This window comes from Macrosteles quadrilineatus, unplaced genomic scaffold (genome assembly GCF_028750875.1).
Source record: "Macrosteles quadrilineatus isolate MER2022 unplaced genomic scaffold, UCM_ALF_1.0 Scaffold_1__1_contigs__length_201487025, whole genome shotgun sequence".
NCBI lineage: Eukaryota > Metazoa > Arthropoda > Insecta > Hemiptera > Cicadellidae > Macrosteles > Macrosteles quadrilineatus.
This window is the reverse complement of record NW_026542594.1, coordinates 16097634-16119606: the sequence shown is the minus strand read 5'-3', so window position 1 is coordinate 16119606 and position 21973 is coordinate 16097634. Positions and strand designations below refer to the sequence as shown.

The window sequence follows — 21973 nt, the reverse complement described above, 5'->3', positions numbered from 1 at the left end:
CTGTTAAGTAGAGCATATTTGATTGCAGTGATCCTGGCACCATTTGGTCTGGCTGGCACCCTGACTGGACAGTCCTTCAAGACCCTGGACTTGCAGACCCAGAGACTGATGGACGACTGGAAACACTTTTACCCGACGCGGGACGTAGCAGACATGCCTCCCGCTGTTGAAGTTATTGTCGGTGAGCCTTGTCTCTACACTTAGTTTTTGTGTTTTAATGTACGTTTTGCTTGAGATTACCGATACAACCATCTTTCAACTACAGTTGCAGAGTGCTTTGTTTAAGGCCTGCTTTGTGGTTAAGGCCTATTCACACCGGCATAGCCAGATGTTTGAAGATGTATTTGGGGTATTAATTCTTCGCCCCTGCCAGGTTCACACCACAGCTACGTCTGGCGGCTACCGCTTTTTCCCCTCCCCACCCTGCCAGTGCCACACTACATAATTATTCATCATGTTGAGTTACGCATCCCAAAGATCTAAATGGATCCATCCAATTAATCGAAGAAGACGTATCTCAAATTAATATTTTCCATCAAATCAATGTAAACACTTTGTTATACCATAATACAAAAAGGCATCTATACTTTTAAATAGTTTTTGTAATGCTTGGGATCCTTCCTTTTTAGTTATTATTACAATAGATGGCTTTGAATTCACAACAACTGCTCACGTCTGGCTTCCCACCATCTAACCCACAAAATTTGTATTTTATTTATTTGATTTTGGGGTTTTTACGTAGGTTTAACAAAGTTATTTATCGATTTTGACACAACAATCAAATTAAAATGACAGTGTAAATGGTAAAACATGTTAATTTAGTATTTAAATAACTTCTTGATCAGCATTGTATGCGATATTAAATTTACGGAAAGTAAGTTAAAGAAGATTGGAGTGTCCAATCGAAATCGATCACCACTTAAAAACCATCTTTTTTGTATATTTACCGTCTTGTAAGTTACAGTATAGGCGTAAATATATGTTTTTAAGTGTTATTAGACGTTTCTTTTATTTACTTTTTCCGTAAATTTAGTATTTCACACAATAATTTTTCATAGTACATTACCTAAAAAATATATGAAAGAACTGTGTAATACCGGCTTTATGAATGATGTTGGAAAGTTTTTTAGATTGTATTACAGGTATGTATAGGAAACATGGTGATATTAGTTAGGAGATAGTTCAACTTTGAAAAATACAAAATTTATCGGTCTGAACCATCAGGCTTACTGGTTAAGTATTAATTTACAACAGTAGAACTTTGAAAAATACCAAATGTGACAGTCTAAAACATCAGTCTTACTAGTTAAGTATCAAGTACTGTAACAATTTTTCAGTCTCGTGTTATTTTTAGAATAATTTTGGAGTGATTTGTTTTGGCTGTGTTGACAGTAGTAACATCCCACTGCTTATTGCTTACACTTAACACAACTTCTCATCATTTTCAATGTCCAAACAAAAAATAATACAAGTAAAGTAATATCCGTAAAGTATTAAATAAGAGCGCCTTCACAAAGGAAATGCAACAACAACACACTCCAGTATTTCAGGTCTTCCATTGACTTTCTGCAGGCGTTTTTAACTGTTTTTTTTTATATTATATATATATATATAATCTCGTCTCAAAAAAATTTCAATCATAGTAAAATCTGGTATTGTAGAACACAATTTAAATTTCCCGATATCAACATAAATTAAATTTAGGACAAAAAAAACTAAATTATTTGACGTTATTTTGCCAATAATGAAAAATTGTGGGTTTCATTAATTTTTCAAAATAACCTTTATTCAGTCTTATTTTTAATGTAGACTCCTCAGCTAGATGATATTTTACTAGCTTATTTTTATATTTATATGGCTACTGCTATACTATACACTTATTTTGTCATTCAATTTAATTCAATTCAAAGAAGATACCTTATTCACAGATATACAAAAGTATACATGATTGGCGTTCAGAACTAGATACATTACATAATAACTTTCGATAGAAAACTGATGTATATTTAAATAAATAGTCATGAGCCAATATTTATTTAAATGAACTTAAAAACTGAAAAATTCCTCAAAACTGTATAGCATACAGCTCAGGAACATAAGTGAGAACACAGTATTAGTTATATTAGTTAAGGTCCATACAGTAGATACAGACAGTAACAAGTGGATGTCCCACAGGTGGTGTTAAGCTGCGGTACCCCTCATGCTATGTCCTAGTTTCTGATATGGATGAGACTACATCTGCCCTCATCAATACTCAACCAGGAGGGATCAAGTCTAACCTACCTTATATGGGTATGTTGCTATGTAATAATCGTTCACATTTTGTTAAAGATTTGTTTAATCTGTTTTGGGTACAACTGTTTTACTAAGAAATTATGAGGGTTGTCCATGAATTAAAGAGTCTCCATTGAGCAACTGTCACGGCCAAGGGAGTACCCTAAGATTAAAATATGAGTTCACCGTCGTTAACATTGGAGGTGAATCTCATCCTTATAGGATGATTAGTCTTGTCAAAGCATCTGAAAATGTTGTGAAGGAAAATGAAATACTCCTGCCTTGTATGATTCACATTCAGGTTAGGTTTCCAAGGGATGAAGGTTAGTTCCGATTTAAATCTGTTGACAGGTTGCTATGCAGAAAAGTGTTGGTTAGAAAATGTTCATAAGGGGCTTAGGAAGTTTGCAGTAGGCCGTACACATTTGAAAATTTAGGTTGGCTGCGGTCTTCATCAGTTTCTATTGAGGCAATGATTTAAGTTTAAGATTGATTGCTTGCTTGTCATTGTTTTAACCCAATAGCTTATTGAAATTGCATTACAGTATCTTATTATACAGAAATTCCATTATTGGCCCTTCATGTACTTGCTAAAATTTTTATACCTAACCTACTTATTTTTTTAAACTTATATTGGCTAGTTGGAATGTATTATTGTTTTTGTACAACATACATTTTTTCCTTACTTGACATATTACCTCAAAATACCTAATATAAAGACATAAAGTGGTTTGTGTAGTATAACCAATCTATTAATAAAATATGGTAATGAAATAAATAAAAAATAAATGGTACCAGTATGGAGAATTGAGAATCGATATCAAGAATGGATCAATTTTCGTATAGACTAATCACTAAAAAAATCACGAAAAAAAACAAAACAACATAAGTTGCACTGTATCAAAGTGATACACACAGATTTTTAATGGGGTATTTCACACTGTATTGAATTGATACAACTCAGAAGATGTGCACTGGGCAAGGTAAAGTTTCAGCACTGGCTGTTTCGGGCTAGAGAAGGGGGCGCCCATTAAAGGAGATAACGATAGGCGCACGCACAACGAAATGGCAGCAGAAAAGGTTGTTGCTTACCGACAGAGGTTTAACTTGTGATCTTTGTATGTTGCAGCAGGTCTGACAGTGAGTGTGGTGGGACAGCACCAACAACACCCGGAGTGTATGGTGCATGCGTCTACACCATCCACTGTATTGCCAGAGAGAGTGTGGCAGGACTCCACCATCAGTCTGACCTCAGGGCCACCCAGCCCCCCGCCAGACATGCCACCGACTCCCGCCCACTGGGACTTCCAGGACCCCACCCGCAAGCAGCTATGCTCCTGCCCAAAGTAAGCAGTATAGGCCTACTCAACATGTGTGTTGTTTTGCAAGGAATAAACCACAATATAAAATGTGTAGAGATGGGCCGATACCAAAAATTGTCGATACCGATACCGATACCACCAAAGTACTCTCGATACCTATCGATACCGATACTTCCGATACCTATCTATTTTGCACAGTTTCTTCCACTAATAATATTATAAACTGTTATACCATAAAAAAACACAATATGTATGTGTATCAAACTTATATTTTGGTGTTAAAGGTTTATTATTAATTGCAAAAAAACAATTGCAAAAATATGGAACTAAGTGTTTATTTTAAAATAGGCCTACTGTAAATGTTTGAATTTGACTAAAGCATGAGATCTAATAAAGTTTCCTCTAATTTATAAATAGGCTTATATAAGTATTTATCTGTCATTTGTCAGTTTTTGTATTTATTTGAAATTGCATCAATTGTCTTAGTTAACTCATTAAGCTATAAATAAAAAAAAAAATTACGTACATCTTGGCCTACAAAATACTCTGTAAGTTTTTTCCCTAAGAGAGTAAAAACAAACTTCCTATATAATGACAGTTTTTCACTAGTTGTATGAAAAACAGTTATATATCTTCAAAATTTGTTTAACTATGAAAAAGTCACCAAGTCTAGCTGAAATCACATTCATAAATGAGGATATTTTTGAAATACAGAATAACTAATCAAACAACCTTTTTATTTTTAACACTTATTTCTTGACTTTTCTTCCTTGAAAATGTCAACAGTTTTTCACTTATTTTTAATAAAGATTATCACTTATTATTTCTCGAAAGAAATCTACGTGTGAGCTATGATGAGCAGACAAGAGACATACGTCACTGCCACAAAAACTATTCTCTACTGTGAATGAATGAACTGAGTGTTTATTAGTGTGAAGCCCCGCCCACCGTCTAACGGGACATGGGGTAGGAAAAGAGAAAGTTTGCTCTAAAGCCTGGTTCACATTAGAGGTGTGCGGATAGTGAAATTTCATTTCGGATCGGATTCGGATCGGATAGTTGAGGCTCGGTTCGGATCGGATCGGATATTGGGAGGTTCGGATTCGGATATTTTCGGATTCAGATAGTTCGGCGCGGTTAATAATAAGCTGCATATCTATTTTAACCTATAAAACAATGTAAAGCTGTGTAAATAAACTTAAATGACGATTTTGAATTATAGAATTTCAAATTAGCCACGTCCACAGTTTTCTCTCTTGAAAATCACAATTCACAACATTTATTTTCAAAAGTTGGTTGCTTGAATTAAGTAGACTAGCAGCCAAAATCGTCACACAACACTTTAGCTCAGCAGGACTGATGTCAAACGTTTGGGCTTGTTTACTTGAGGTTATGTTTTATGTTGTTTCCTGGTTCTCACAAGACAAGGAGTTCTATCTGAAGTTTATTTTCACATTGTGTTTCCTTACGTTTTTGGAACGATTATTGGCCTTAAGTGGCATTTTGGGGTTTGCCAAGTTTAGAAAACATCACTAATGCACTAAGCTGGGCTCTAGCTCACGATTTGATGTTGGGCAATTAGGCTTTATAACTTTGTAATAGGTGTGTATTCCTGAATTTATAAATTTCATTCTACACTTATTCACTGCCAAACATAATTCAATAGAACCTTGATGAACCGAGAATTACACTAGCCTACATAACTTCATTACCCCAAGTAAAATACCAAGATAATTTTTAAAATTTTATTTGAATCGTATAATCTTAGTTTGTTAAAAATGGATTGTATGTTTAACAATTGCAGTCCATTATTGTTATGCAGTATGGTCCCAAATTATTGTTTTTGATTTTGAAACATCACAGTTCATTTGACAAAATTATAGTTGAAGCAGCCCAAGGTCAAGTCACGCTTGTGCAATAGTTTTTTTACAATCTTTCTCCAGACCACTGGGGAGGGTTGGGTCTGATAAGCCGTCTATTGTTCACCCCCAAGGCGGTTCGACCCTCCTTAGTGCCACTCGGCTGCACTCAGTGGGGAACCCAATACCACAAATCAATCTTTTAAATGAATAAAAATATTTGGTAATAATTGTTTTATTGATATTCACCTTGAAATTTCAATAAATTTGGTGTAAAATTTGACAAAAAACGGCCATTTTGACCAATTATTAATACAGTACCAAATACCAATAAAGTACATCCGATTTTTGTCACGTTTTACCCCCTACTGTACGCTATGTCACAGAAGCTGATAACGACATGGGTGATTAGTAACCATGGCAACTTTTGAATGCGTGATGAAGGGAAACCCAAGAAATAGAAGAACAAAGAGAAAGAATAATGACGTTGTTATCTTTATACCCTTTTTAAAATTTCTGTTATTGTTATCTTTATGTAAGATTTTATGATTTTGTTAAAATAATTCTTTTTAAACACGGGAATATCAATTTATAATTTATCATCGTGCTCATCTTCTGAAACAGCAATACCGGATGCATAATAAAGGTCAATGACCTAAAATATCACGATTGTGCAATATTGTATTTTGATGTTGAAATTCAAATCATGACAAAAGTTTGTATATATCCATGGTCCCTATCGTTTAGTCATTTAATATGTACACAATCAATGCTAAATAATCGTGGTTAATTCTAACTTTATTTTTTATTATTCAAAGTTTCTACACAATAAGACAATCCAAAGTCAAACGGGGCAATGAATACCCAAAAAACAACGTATCTTGTCCTGTGTTTGGGATACCACTCGCCGGCGAGTCCTTTAGGTTTGGGGAAGTAGTGCAAGTGTATATATAGCTTCAAGGTCTTACCCACCCCTACCCCCCTCCGGTCCTACTTGACTCACTACCCGCACTCCTTTCGAGGTCATTGCCCAACCCCTCCCACCCTTCTATTGTGTTGCCTTTCTTTTTGTTTCTATTCTGACTTTTTTTCGGGAAACATTAAATCTATTTTTTACGTAACATCACAGTGGTAGGCTAGATTTTTCTACTTTGAAACAGTACTGTAAAAAAAAAAAAACTATTATGCATAGCGCCCCTAGTATCAGGAGACAAGCAAGAGTTGACCATGGTAGTTCTTTTCTGCTTTATGTCTGTTCGTTCCAGACGAATCTAATCCTAAAGCAAAACAGCTGATAACGACTAAACTAGTTATCGGTATTGCATCATACGGCTTCTTTGTCGTTTGCTGTTAGGTCGTTGGAAACGTATTGCTGTAATTTTGTCCTGGGAAACTAATGATGGTTATGAAGATTTAGTTTTCTGTCCAAAACGTCAAAATATGTTGTCTATCCGAAAAAGTCGGATGTATAACGGATAGTGTCGGATATCGAATTTGGGCTCGTTTCGGATACGGATATCCGAACTCAACCGAATCCGACCCGATTTTTCGGATATCCGCACACCTCTAGTTCACATGCCCTCCCTCACCCTTGGCTTGGCCTCAGTCGCTTGCAGATTTCCATTACACAAAAGTTTCTGAGTGTTAATTATTTTAAAACAGTACACTGTAAATGTTTGAATTTGACTATGATGAGATCTAATAAGTTTCCTCTAATTTATAAATAGGCTTATAAGTATTATTCTAAGTCATTTGACAGTTTTTGTATTCATTTTTAAAAGCAATTGCAGTTATACTTTAAAAAAATTACATACATCTTGGCCTATAGATACTTTTTGTAAGGAGAGTCTTTTCTCTAGTGAGTAAAAACGATCGTGGTCAAGGAATGACTGTGCTAAAACAGCACATTGTCAATTTTTACAAAAAGTATTTTGACTGAAACCTGGTATTTTTAAAGACATTGTAGAATAAGTCGACGTCTGTGGTAGGTTTTACTTTTAGCCTACAATAAAGATTATGCTTTGGGACGAAAACTGTTGTAGTTTACTTGTTTATGGCTATATGTTGATCAAATTTGGCAAATTTATTTATTTCATCCTATACTATTAACGTTTTGTCAAAAAAACACTGTTAATCTTCCCCGTAGCAGCAAACCTAAGCACTCGTTAATTCTATGTTAATTAAATTGGGAATAAATATGTCTTATTTATGGAAATATTTTAGTAAATATGTAATCAGACAAGTTGAAATTCGCTTAGTCTGCAGGTTTGCTGCGACAGGGGTATTATAAAACATGCCATAGTTTTATTTAGTACGGTAACAAAAGTGTTTGACTATCAAGAGTATAGGTTCGGCAGAGTGGATTCACTGTGAACCGGCCTGCCTGGCCCTTATGCACGACATCACTATAACCTCCGTGTAGGGTTGTCAACAATGGATCGGAACAATCAATGTTTTGAACCTGTCTGTAACCCAGGTTTTATACTTTAATACTCATTATTTATAAATGAACACGTCCTATATATCGGATCTCGAATCACGATATTTATCGATACCCTTCCCAACCACAATAAGCACATAAAATGATGTCTAAGCAATCGTCATTTGCTCCATTGAAACACGAAAGTCGATTGGCTGACATGGTAGTGCATTGTCGCCTCCTGACCAATGAGAACTGTTGTTACATACTTTTATTGTCAACATTCACCATTCGTTATAACATTACATAATCGACATGGACTAAAGCTTATGATATTTTTCAATAAATACATTATGTCATAGTAGCACTTAAAACTTCACTAAACTCTTAAATCAGGTAGATAGGACAGATAAATATGGACCTACTTTTTGGCGCAATATAAAGCAATCCTAACCATACGACGATGACGATGTTAAAGTTTAATGGTTGAATATAATTTTTCTAATGATGCGTATAATGCAGGGATGAAACTGAACATTTTGACGTGTTTAGGTTATTTATTTTGTACTAAAAATAAAAATAATACATCTAAATGTCTGACTTATTGATACAGACATTGTTTAGTATAATTAATTTCGTGTTGGCAGGACATTCGCGTGCTGGTTGTCTCATGAGTTGAGCCTGACATCTTGATATGTAGATTGTGTTGTGCAATCTACATTCTGTGTGTGAAGCTAAACAATGTCACCGGCACCGTCGCTGTTTTGAACTAGATAGTTTCTAAGTTGGCTATGAAAATTTTTAACAGTGATTACAAATCTAATACTGTAGCTATAAAGTAAATAAATGTTAAAATAAAATATTTATCCCTGTCGGGTGTCGGTATCATCGGAATCAACTTTTGACAATCTAGTCTTGGCACCTATACCAATGTCCAAGTGGTAACCAATGGATGGTGGTATCGATGACGATTATCGACACATCCCTTTTTAGAACTGTATCGTGACCAAATCGATGCATGCTGGATCGAATCGGGATTCGATGCATCGAATTGAAATTTCAATGCATCGCACTCGCTGCACACCACTACCTATCACTTTCACCCAGTGTCAGCGTTTGCTGTCAGTTAAATGGATGACGCAAGCGATGTCTAGGTTGCTGATTATTATTAGGCCTGGTATGTCAATTTTGAAAGGGGTTAAGGGATTAAAAAAAAACTCAAACATTTTCCTTTCTTGTTATTTACTTGTCAAATATCAACGAAATCGGCTTAACCTCTACTACTCGACTCTAGTTGCGAGTATATTTAACTAAGTAGGCTAACAGCTAGGATTCGTAACGGCAACGGCAATTTACCCGCTCTGAACTGACTTAATCCGCACCGATTCGTAGCGTTCAGTGTCAGTATCGGTATCGAACCCAAAACAGGCAAGTATCGAGTATTGGTATCGGCCCACCTCAAAAAATGTGTTAAATTGCGTTATACACTTCTTACTTGCAATATTCGAGTAGAAATGTGTTGATTAGAAGTATGCAGGATAAATTATGTACAATTTGTTAACTGAAAGATATAAGTTTATAAATGAAGATTTTTTTTAAATGAGTTTGTGTTTAGCTACGCCGAAATTGTTAAGAGTAAAGGGGATTATTATAGGTACACAATAAAATATAAGGGTCTGCAGGTCCCTAAGAGATTTGTCCTAAGACCAAATATTTTTGCTCTCTTGTGTGATTTTTAACTGTGTATCTACAGGCCCCTGGACTCTTACTCTTGCAGGTAAGCTTGCTTCACTCCATCCTTTTATAAATAATTCCTTAATCCACCACATGGCTTTCCTTAAATAACTGCGAAGAATCTTTCAACAGTAGTGTTAGCTACAACGCCTCGGTCATAATTGCGATTTGGACTCCTAGTTTTGCTGTGATTAAATGCACCCACTCCAAGGATTGGGGCAACATGCACTAAAAGTTAAAACACATTAAAGATAGACAAGACAGGCTTTAAAGGGGATGGGGATCCATCTGCTATTGCCTTACAGAATTTCTAAGAACCAACTATAAATGCAGACTCCAATTCTGCTATCTCAATACGTATGAAGTGTGAATGAAAATAACCATACAGATTCTTTATTAGCCATACTAAACAAACCTCAAAGTCAAATTTGCGTTATGGTCAAGATATTTCCTAAAATAAATGGAACCCTTGCGTTCAATCCAGCTTCTTTAGTTGGACCTCAGATTCTTAAAACATAACAATTAATTGCCAAGGAGTTAAGGCCAAGTAAATCGTTTGTTTAGATAAACACAAGCACAAATAGGTAATTTTATCCGTATTGGTAATTTTTTTTTAACACGTTCACTGCTAAAGGAAATTATAAAATTAAATCGTATTGCTAAAAAACTTTACTGTTGTATAACATTCCTTTTTGTGTCCTTATTGAAATACAATATTATATAATACGATCGGAAGTGAATATGACGTCAAAAAGTGACGTCATAATAATGGGTCAGTACTGCAGGGTATTTGCCTCGTTTCTCTTTTGATGGCTCATCTACAGACCAAGACCTTTCTTTAGACACCCCTACCAAGTTTCTACGCCCAGCCGTTCTCTGAAATTAGCTGTGACAAAAACCTGTTTTTCCCCCATACGAATAACATGGGATGGGAATTAAAACGCTACTGGGGCAGAGCCCCAAGGGAATTTACCATTTTTCTCTTTTGATGGCTCATCTACAGACCAAGCCCTTTCTTTAGACACCTCTACCGAGTATCTACGCCCAGCCGTTCTCTCAAATTAGCTGTCACAAAGAAAAACAGTTTCAAATTAATATATAGATTTAAAAGCAGATGTTTACTTTAACCAACTGTTTTGTAGGTTTGAATAATCACAACATTCTGTATTAGTCATTATTTGAAATAGTGCCACAATGTTTCTACAGAGTGCAGCACAGACAACTATTTTACTTTGAATCAATCCAAATATATTAAACCCCAATCGCAGCACACCTGTGCACTCAACAACGTTTAAATTCTCCAATGTTAAATATGTAAACATAAACACCTTTATCAAAGTATTATAAACAATAATAGGGATGGCAATGCCTTAATATTTTTATCTTTTGTTCTATACCCACAAAATCTTAACATAAATTATTAAGCGAATAAAAATTGTGCGTGCTATCTCGGGTATTCAAATGCCTCTCAATTTGTCATTAACCCACCACATTACTGTCATTAAAAGAAGGAAGTCCAGTAATAGTAATGTGAAACTTAAATCCACTGAAGCTGTGAAACGATACCAGACTGATGATTTAAAAAATAACACCAAAATTGATTGAAGCAAAAATTATCAGTGGTAAGTTTAAAGGAGAAATAGTCTTAATCCTAAGAATATTGATGATTTAATCTGAATTACCCTCTGAATTTAAGCAGCTACAATTTCCTTTGTGTCTTGCTTTCGCAATCACCATTATAAGTCACTAGGGCAATCCCTGACTATCGTCGGTTTAAATTTAGAAAATGCATGCTTTTCACACTGACAGCTGTATGTTACGTGCTCACGTGGTGGTAGGTACATCTGAAAACTTATATATTTATACACCTAATGAAAAAAACAAAAAACATTGTTGATCCACTAGCAATTAAGTAAAATATTCTATTTTTATTTTTGGCATACACTTTTATTATTTATTGTAAAGAACAAATTGCCATTTAAAACAATAGTTATTAAGCGCAGCAACACGCGCCGGGTAACTGCTAGTTATCTTAATAATACTTTATGTCATAAAGACAGGAGTTTTGTAGTATAACCAATTATTTAGAAAATTAAATTTGGTTAAACTATAAAAATTGGTATTGGTATCAAGAATTGAGAATCCATACATTTTGGTATCTACACTCTCTAATTGCTAAAAAAAACTAGACTTGAAAAGTCTGAAATTAGTCTTGAAAAGTCTGAAATTAGTTTTGAATTTTATAATGGAAATAAACTAGACACCCTGTTGTAACTTAATGCATAAATTACTTAAAACTGCAATCAAGCCTTTAATAAATCAATTAAAAAATAATGGAAATAAACTAGATACGCATCAATTGTCATAAGCAAATAAATAAAAGTTGAACTCACGGTTAGGAACCTCACTGTAAAGTCAGGAAGCTTGTTTGATTTTTTTTTAGATCTCCTAAAATATAAGCCTTACTATAACCAACTTTAAAATATTTTTCTCATTATTACATGTCCTGCCCTAAAAAAAATATATATATAATAAGACTAAGTTGGTAATTTAACTTGAATACAGTGTGTTGAATGCAGTGTCGATCGTTTTGTAGGTTTTCTAAGCGTTGGAAACCTTCCACCTCTTCCCGATCTCCCTTCTTTCTTCCTCGTTGGTAATGTATTCATTTGGAGTTTATTTTGTTTTGATTTTATTTTATGTATTTTTTGTGTTAAACATTTTTTCTTTATATTTATTGGGATTTTGCTTTATTTTATTGGAAAGACATCTTTCTAAAGGTCATATATATCATTTGTTGGTAGTAAAACATTTTTAAAACTCAAACAAAATGATATGACTAAAATTAATAACTATAGATAAATGTTAAACACTTCATTTAAAATTTTTTTTTTATTTCCTTTTTGTTTTAAAATTTTTGACTATATTTGATCAATCCTTTTTATTTAAAGTCCATAATTAAATCAATTTTTTTTGCCGGTTAGAGCAAGTTTTTTGCTTTACTCATTGTGTTTGTCATAATTCTCATAATTGTTTTTGTATGAAATTGAGTTTAAATAAATTGGGCATGGAATATAAGGCTAAGTATGCTCAGGGTAGCCCACAGTAAGGGACAGGGGTATAATAATGATGTGGGTGCCCTTGAGACTGGAGAGGTACTTGCGTAGTGTGGAGGTTGGCAACTCTGTTGCTTCCAGGTGTAGGAAGGTGGCTCGTGGTGTCAGAGCTCGAGTGCCGTTCCACCAGCGAGAACCAGATGACACACTCTGGTTTGTCACCTTTACAACCAAAAAATACCCTCTCTCACTTATTGCCTTGTCATCTCTCTACCTGTCAAACTTTAGGGCAGGGAAAATACTTGATTGTAAAATAAAAATAATTTAGCTGGTACACTATAGGTTCAAGATACTTCTATTGTTCTAGATTCATAAGTGTTAAAGTTGCAAGGGTTTGAAGATTAAAATCATGTTTATAATTAGCCAACTAATTATTTTTAAAATCTGAATTAAATAGTCCACGATAAGAATGGCCAAACAGTTTTTTTCTGAATCTTTAATTATTCTGCTATGACAAAAAAGCAATTTTGATCTGATGCAGCTTATTAATTATTAGAATAATTTTGTTCAAAGTAATGTAAGAAAAATACAGGGAATATTATTAGGAATTTGTTGTTTTAAAAACTTTGATTGGATACAGCAAGCAAATTAATAGTTAGAGGGCTTAAAGATGGGAAATTAAAACAATCAGGGGTGTGGGAGTCATTTTGAATTTGTGGTAATCCTGTGTCGAGAATGTGATTTAAAATTTCAGTAATCAGTTATGTTGTTGCTATTATATACCTAAAAAAAATTGAAAAGTGATAAGCATCCAGAGGTTGAGCACAAGTGAAATGTTTTAAAATTAGAACCAACAGGTTTGCCCAATTGATATGTAGTGTCGTAAGAGACAGACAAGGCGTGAGTGAGATGAGAAACTACGGTGTGTGGTGACAATTGAACTAACAGTTTGCCGCTAAATCACTAATTCTCTTGCAGGATCTATCTATCTGCTGAATGAGGCTCATCGAAACTTGTTTTTTTACTTGTATTCTTGTTAACGAGGTTATGAGAATTTTTAGGTGTTTTCTGGTTTGAGGTTTGACATTGTTGATTTGGCTTGTCCATTTTCAAATGGGAGTGGAGTGGAGTATGGGGTTGAGGTTGGGGTCTTCATTATCATTTTGGAGTGTTAAAATGTATTTATTATTTGTGATGGTTGAATTTAAGAATTTTGAATCTCAAATTCAAATATTTGAAGAATTTGCAATAGATTCTTTAATCCAAGTACTATTTTAATAATATACAATCTGAAATCTATTTAAAAATCCATTTTTGATATATTTTTTGATATATATCCATATATATATTTGATTTTTAATTTAATCAACACTAAATATGTGTTTTGGTGCTAGTGGCTCAGGGCATATGTTAAGTATTACCAATTGTGAGATTCGGTGTTCAATTCTCTAATTAGGATGATGAAATCCAAAACTATCTGTAAGATTCAACCAATTTGAGATTTAAGATTTGGCTTTGACACATCACTAACTGTAATAATCCGTGGTCATCTTATTAATTTATTTTTAATATTGAATTGACTTTTCAATTTAATAGTAAAACAATCAACAGAGCTTTTATATTTTGCTAGCCTATAAAAAATTTAAAAATATATAATTTGAGCTTATTTTTTAAGGTTTTGATTACAGATTGAAATTTTTGTGTGAGGAAAATTATCATCTGCTTAAAGTTAATAGTAAACACTTTTGCTGATAATTGTTGATCAAAAATATAAGTAAGAATCACAGAGAACTATTTAAACATGTTGGATAACTTCTAAATTGCACATTTTTTATGTCATTTGAGTAATTTTTAGATAGTTTAAAATAAATACCGATAGACTGCATATAAAATTAGGTTTCAACAGTTTTTCTAGGTCTAACCTTATAAAAAAATACTATTTAAGTTTTTTTTGGAAAATCTGTTTTTTATTTCTTAGTTTCCTGTACTCATACTATAAATATAATATAGGCCTACTATAAATTTAAAGTCACTCAGAATGTAAGCTTATATTGTTTGTGTTGTCTGCAGGTATACAGGAGCGTATGGCCAGCATTCGACGCCTCACCACCAGCAGAATGACTCTCTACCTGTCGCGTCTGTAGGTTCGCCCGCATCTGTCGCCCCCTCTCCTCTCCCCAACCCCCAGTCACTTCCCCCCGCCAGCGTACCCCCTGCCGACCCTACCATGCCCACCCTGAGTCCTCAACCTCCCCCTCCTCACCCCTTGGAGGACAAGGTTGTTTGTACGCCGGACGGACACTTCCATGGACCCAAGAGTGTTTCATCAATCAACCAGGTATGTTTCAACATTCAACTAGGGGTGATTAAAGGTTATCGTTAGGACAGCAGGCTTGGCTGAATGGAAAAAAGTCCATTCCAGCAAAAGAAAACCAGAATATTTTACACTACTAAGTTTAAACAAAAGGTTACCTCGGATATTGAATTAGTTTTTAAGTTTACTGGAATGGCTGTATTTTCAAGATTATGGTCAGAGTTAGCCTCAATTATTTATTTAAGAAACCCAACTCTGTTAAATTTCCTCTAAATTATAATTGCCTTATTGGATTAACGAGGGTTATTTTTTTAGTAAGGGCTATTTTTGCGTATAGTTGTGGATAGCTCCGTAGATCGAGTGTACGCTACAATGAGACTCCTCTCCACACTCTGGCATCAATTTTGTGAACAGAACCACACCATCTGCTGCTCTGTTGCTGACATGTACAAAATTATTGAATCTCCCGCTATGTGCGAGATTAAGTCAGTGATGCGCTTTTGACTACAAGAAACATATCTGATGCTGACATTCATCGCCAGATGACTGAGGACCCTAATGCAATGATAGAGGGGAAAATACAGAATGGGCTAGTGAGTTTTGGAATAGCCATAAAAATGTTCATTCTGGTAATTTTTTATGGGTATTAGACTTCTCACAAAAGACCATAAAGGATAAACAGGGTGTATACCAACCGGGAAAAACCTTAAATTTAAAAGGACCTGGAAAAACTGGGAAAAAGCCAGGATTATGGTGCGATTCCGGGATTTTTTAAACCCCGGTAGAAGATTGCAATTGTATTTTCCCCGATCGCGAAAGACTATGATGACATTTGTGACCGCGGAAGTCAATGATGATGTCTACACGGCCGCGTAAGATTTTCGTGATATTGCCGCAATCGCGGAAGATGTCTATCACATTTCCATGAGCGCAAAAGACAATGATGACGCATACACGGGCGCAGGAAATTTTCATGATTTTGCTGCGATTCCAAACGACGATAGCGTTCCCGTGACCGTGAGAGACGACGATGATGATGTCCAATTCAATTCAAATTCTTTTGATTCATTCTCAGTACAAGTTTTTATACAATGAATAGCATCAAATAAAAATAAAGATTAATTATGCCTTACTTATCGCTAAAACAATCATTATCTTTACAAAACAAATGTAGATAAGCTGAAGAAGACTAAACAAAACAAAATTAAATTAAAATATCTTTTTAAACTATAATTTATGATTTCTGTCATGAAATTTTGATAATTTATTGTTTGAAAATGAAATAATTTAGTGACTAAATAGATTTAAGAAAAATAGTTATAGTTTTTGAACAAGTTGACTGTATTTTGTTCTATTTACATTATGAATCACTTACTGTTTTTGTTAATTCTTCTTGAAGTTAAATACAATGTTGTAGTGATTTTCTTGAATTTAATTTACACTTTTTCTTATGGATCTTCTTTTCAGTTCATTTCATTCTGTCTTCATTTATTTATATTCATCACAGTCACAAAAGTCTCAGATGTTGTTTTTAAAAGATTTAATTGTTGAGCATTTTTAGAGTAGTTAAACAGCTTGCATTTACAGTGTTGCCAATCTTAATCTATATAAATAAAATTAGAGTTTTGTCTGTACATTGCTCAGAATTATATATTTTTAGGTTATTTTTACGTTTTACACATTAAAGAAGCAGAAACAAGTCTTATCTCTATTTCTGTCTGTCTGTCTGTCTGTCTTTAACACTCAAGATGGCATTATAAGCAATCTTCTCCATGAAAACGAGAGTACCTATCAAGATCCAAGTCATTTTAATGTATTTACTGGATTGGCAAGAGTGTCTTTAGCCATTAAAATATGGCCTCACTACTTTGTAAATAAAATTACGGACGTTCAAAAATGCAGTTTTGTGCCATTTTTTGTCAAATTTTCGTTAAATTTTTATCACATAATCATCTATGAAATAACGAACAGCTGTTCGGATTAAGATTATTTTTTTCTATCTGTCTCTGATATGTTTACAAATGTTGTTTACAAATACCGCAACCATTTCCGATCACGTTTTGAAAGCAAATCCCAACCAAGTGAGATTAAAAACATTTTTCTTACATTTTGGATTTTATTAATCGCAAGTTCAATACTATAGTGTAACCGTAAATGAAATTAAATAACAGGAACTAAAAATGCTTTGTGTAGGCTATAAAATTGTTCTTCAGTTTTGATAACCAGAAAGAAGACCTTGAATCAGTGTTGTATAGGGCTGGGAAACTTAATGATCGTCGCAAATAGCTTACAAACAAGGTTTCCACTCATTGACGGCGCTTCAATGGCGATTGTGTAAAGTGTAAAGTAAAAAAAAAAAACACAACTGCAGTGGGTGATTGTAACAGAGGTTTACAGATGATGCTAAACTCACTTTTCCAATATGCCACTTTCTTCTCTACTTTGTTTCTACTCACCGTGTGATGCAATTGCAGGACCATACAGCCAATAGGCCCATAGCCCATCTCTTGGGTACGTACTTTGGGTACGTACGTACGCCTACCTATTTATTCATAACGACCTTTTCGACGACGATCCTTGATACCGGTACTCTTCCATAGAATACATGGCCTACCTACTTAAGAAATAAAATAACAAATGTCCAAAAACCCAACATTGTGTGATTTTTTACATATTCAACTGACTACTATAAGATCCCCGTGCGTAGAACGGGCAGACAGCTAGTAACTAAATATTCTTTTTAATACAATGTGATATAAAATATAATTTGATGTAATAACATATGATAATTTTAATATTGAAATGAATTGTAATTTAAGCTTTAATAATAATAAATTGTAAACATAAACATTGGTTAATGAATTTTGATTGACTTACTTGGAATAATTTAAATATGAATGAAATAAAGAAAACTAATAAATACTTAACATCTCGGCCCCCTTGAACTATTTATACAATACATAGTAACAAATTAAACTCAAAAACAGAACTAAAAGCAATGCAACTTTGAGAACAAAGAATCAATAAATAATAACTGTGAAATAAAACTAAAGAAAAAACATAAAGGGTTTGAAGCTTACTTAACTTAATCTACAGGAATAGGGGAAAGGTTCACTATAGGGCGAGTGATAAGTCCTGATCTTGTGTAAACTTCAGCCACTCAGACTATGTTGTCTTTGCCTGGGAAGGCTTTGGTGGTATGGCCAAATTTCCATTGCAGAGGTGGGAGATTGTCTTCATGTATCAAAACTAAGTCGTTCACTTCTAAGTTCTTGTGAGACTTTGTACATTTAGTGCGCTGCTGCAATGTGTACAGATATTCGTTGTTCACTTCTAAGTTCTTGTGAGACTTTGTACATTTAGTGCGCTGCTGCAATGTGTACAGATATTCGTTGTTCACTTCTAAGTTCTTGTGAGACTGTCCATTTAGTGCGCTGCTGCAATGTGTACAGATATTCGTCGTTCACTTCTAAGTTCTTGTGAGACTTTGTACATTTAGTGCGCTGCTGCAATGTGTACAGATATTCGTTGTTCACTTCTAAGTTCTTGTGAGACTGTCCATTTAGTGCGCTGCTGCAATGTGTACAGATATTCGTCGTTCACTTCTAAGTTCTTGTGAGACTTTGTACATTTAGTGCGCTGCTGCAATGTGTACAGATATTCGTTGTTCACTTCTAAGTTCTTGTGAGACTTTGTACATTTAGTGCGCTGCTGCAATGTGTACAGATATTCGTTGTTCACTTCTAAGTTCTTGTGAGACTGTCCATTTAGTGCGCTGCTGCAATGTGTACAGATATTCGTCGTTCACTTCTAAGTTCTTGTGAGACTTTGTACATTTAGTGCGCTGCTGCAATGTGTACAGATATTCGTCGTTCACTTCTAAGTTCTTGTGAGACTTTGTACATTTAGTGCGCTGCTGCAATGTGTACAGATATTCGTTGTTCACTTCTAAGTTCTTGTGAGACTGTCCATTTAGTGCGCTGCTGCAATGTGTTCAGATATTCGTTGTTCACTTCTAAGTTCTTGTGAGACTGTCCATTTAGTGCGCTGCTGCAATGTGTTCAGATATTCCTTGTGCCATCTCTTCCATATTCGTTGGGTGAAGGACTTGACTAGTTGCCATCTCTTTAAGCGGTTTGTTGGTATATCAGCTACATCAGTTTCAGTTAATGTTACTAAGGGTCCGCCGACAAGAAAGTGTCCCGGTGTAAGAGCTTCAAGTTCACCAGGCTCAGAAGAAAGAGGTGTCAGGGGTCTACTATTTATGATAGCTTCTACTTGGCAGAGTAAGGTTGTGAATTCTTCATAGCTTAATAGACTATCACCAATGACTACGAAGATGTCTCTTTACACTTTGAATCGCTCGTTCCCAAAGACCTCCAAAAAGGGGTGCACAAGGAGGAATGAAATGAAACTCAATGTGCTGACCAGATAGGAATCTTTTTGTTGAATCTTTCAGAATTAACTTGTGGAAGTTTTCTTGAAGCTGACGAGAAGTTTCCGCCGTTGTCTGAATAGAGATGGTTGATCATTCCTCTGACCTAATCTCGCACCCGATGGGAGATTCAATGATTTAAACACATTTTTAAAAACACACAGCGAAGCATACGTGTCAGCTATAGAACTGCAAATTGTGTCATTCTGTTCACAAATAGTGCCAGTAAGCAGCGTTTAGCCTCGTGGTATACACACGAACCACGGAGCTATACGCAAAAATGGCCCTTACTTAAAAAAAAACATTCAATGTAATTATTGAGTAATTAATCACTAACAAATTTCTGTTAGATAAAAATCATTAATTTTGCTTTATTTAATTTCCCTTGAGATACCTGTTATTAGCTTTTACTAGATTCAAGATCAATACGGTATGTTTAGTCTGATTTTGTGTAGGGTTTTCTGTTGTATCCATCCACACCCGTGGATAATTCAATGATCATTATTATAATTATAATACACTAGATGCTCTGCCTGAGCTTCGCAACAGAACGGCAATAGAGAGACTTTAAACTCTCTAATAACCTATAGTAATAAGTTATAGTACAGTAATAACTTTGATCTTTAAACCAGAAAAACAAATTTAAGACACTTTTGATGGATTATAGAGGTTAAGCTCAATCCCACTTATTGCTTATTTCCATCAAAAATCTACAATGTGAATCAAAAGACCAACACTAAAAAAAAATAGACAAGCAAAAATTACATATAAATAAAAAATAAATTTTACAGCTAATGCATCTTTAATATTTGAAATATGATTAAGTACAACCCTTTAATTGAGGTTTGTGTCCTCAGGATCTACGGTTGATCCAAAAACTGATATTTTCTATGGAAGTAGGTGAGTGACTTACAGCTTTGACTACACCATTGTATTTATGTAGGTGTTCTCGCCGTACCCATCTGCCCTGAGTGTGGAAGGAGGCAAGTGTGGAGTGGACAGTGTAGGTGGTTGTGGCCCTGGCAGTGCGCCACCCCCTGTGTCTGCTCCACCTTCAGCCCCTGCACCCCTGCCTGCTCCTGACCCTCCAGCGCCCACGCTCAAGCGACCTGTACTGTCCACTCGAGACTACGAAACCATCCTACAAGAAGAAGAACAACCATCACAGCTGCTCTATGACTATTCCGCATTGGAAGCTTGGTTAGTAAGAAAAAAATATTTACATGTTTGTTTCTTTTCTTCTTGACACAGATTGTTCCTCTGCTTTCTATCTTTACTAAACCTTTTTTATGGAAGGTCTAAGTATTAGTGTGTACCTCAGGTTAAACCATCCAGTGAAGAGATTCAAGCCAGCTGAGCCGAGGTCTGAGCCCCGAGGTCCCGTGTTCTCTCAGTACTCCACCCCCTCGGTTCCCTCCCCACCACCGCACCAGCTGTACATCAAGCAGGAGAACATGCCTGTAAGTATCAACTCTGAGCTACTTAACTAACTTGTGCATTTAGCATGGTTAAATGTAAACTATTACAAATCGAAGCTACTTACCGAGGAAATACTGTTATAGTGATAGTGTAAAATCCTAAGTTTTTCTTAAAATTTAAGTTAGGTAGATGTCAAGTTAACTAAATGGCCTGACAAAAAAAGTTGGCACTTAAACTTTCACAAAAAAGTTACTGGCACAGTTACATTAAATTTATATCTTGGTAATTGGGTTTTCTACGATAACTTTTTTTAAACAAATATCTTTAAATAAAAAAAATATTATAGTTTATAGTATTTGCACTGTAGTTTTTGTTTACTGTGGCACAGTGTTGGCATAGTAACGCAAGTGCAGTATTTGCAGATGGAAGTGGATGCGACGAGTGGTGGCACGCCGGGCGTGGGACCATTCAAACGGTCCGATCCTTACGAGTTTGACGATGATGGCAGTGCTCCTAGTATGGAGGGTTTCAAACGTGCCCCAGGCCAACCTGTTAAGGTAAAACTTTCCTGCATGGTTGCGGGATTGCAAAGGTGGCGGGTGTTGGTTTCTGCTGGCTGTAGTTTGGTTTGTAGTGGCAGTGGTTTCGGGTTTGCTCTGCAATGGTCATTTTTAGGTGAAACAACAGGGTATGTGCTGCAGTTGATTTTAGTGCTGGATATTTTTAATAGTCTTGCTGGTCTAATACTTGCCATTAAATATTCAGTTGAGAAATTTCAATATAATTATGAGATTTTATCAAATGATTTTGTGAATTTGGATGTAGCGTAGCAAAATCATTTATTATAAATAACAGTAAAATCCTTGATTATATTATAAACTCGCTAAAGCCCAGTTGTTTTCAAAAATGTAATGAGAATCACAATTGAATCGGTAACAATTTCTTACATTTATTCTCAACCGTATTGGGAACCATAACATTTGTAGTCCATGCTCTTTCAACTATATTGTTTTTACAAGAACTCAAGCAACTTTCTAAACATATTTTTGTAGTTGGTTGGATTGCATGAAGTAGGCCCTAAATGGTTTTTATACTCTTACATTCCTTCTTGAGACCGTTTTTATTATAGGCCTATACAAGT

At 34.9% G+C, this 21973-nt stretch overlaps 1 protein-coding gene across 1 annotated transcript in view; it reads left to right on the top strand.

Annotated features, from left to right (window-relative positions):
* The window catches only part of LOC129004362 (mediator of RNA polymerase II transcription subunit 13), a 204351-nt gene that overhangs the window by 96158 nt on the left and 86220 nt on the right, over positions 1-21973 (top strand). Inside the window, exons 6-13 of the mRNA XM_054432934.1 lie at positions 29-181; positions 2176-2292; positions 3407-3620; positions 12806-12877; positions 14735-15002; positions 20357-20613; positions 20735-20873; positions 21246-21389. Of these exons, the coding sequence (XP_054288909.1) occupies positions 29-181; positions 2176-2292; positions 3407-3620; positions 12806-12877; positions 14735-15002; positions 20357-20613; positions 20735-20873; positions 21246-21389 (1364 nt within the window). The remainder of the gene's footprint in view (positions 1-28; positions 182-2175; positions 2293-3406; positions 3621-12805; positions 12878-14734; positions 15003-20356; positions 20614-20734; positions 20874-21245; positions 21390-21973) is intronic.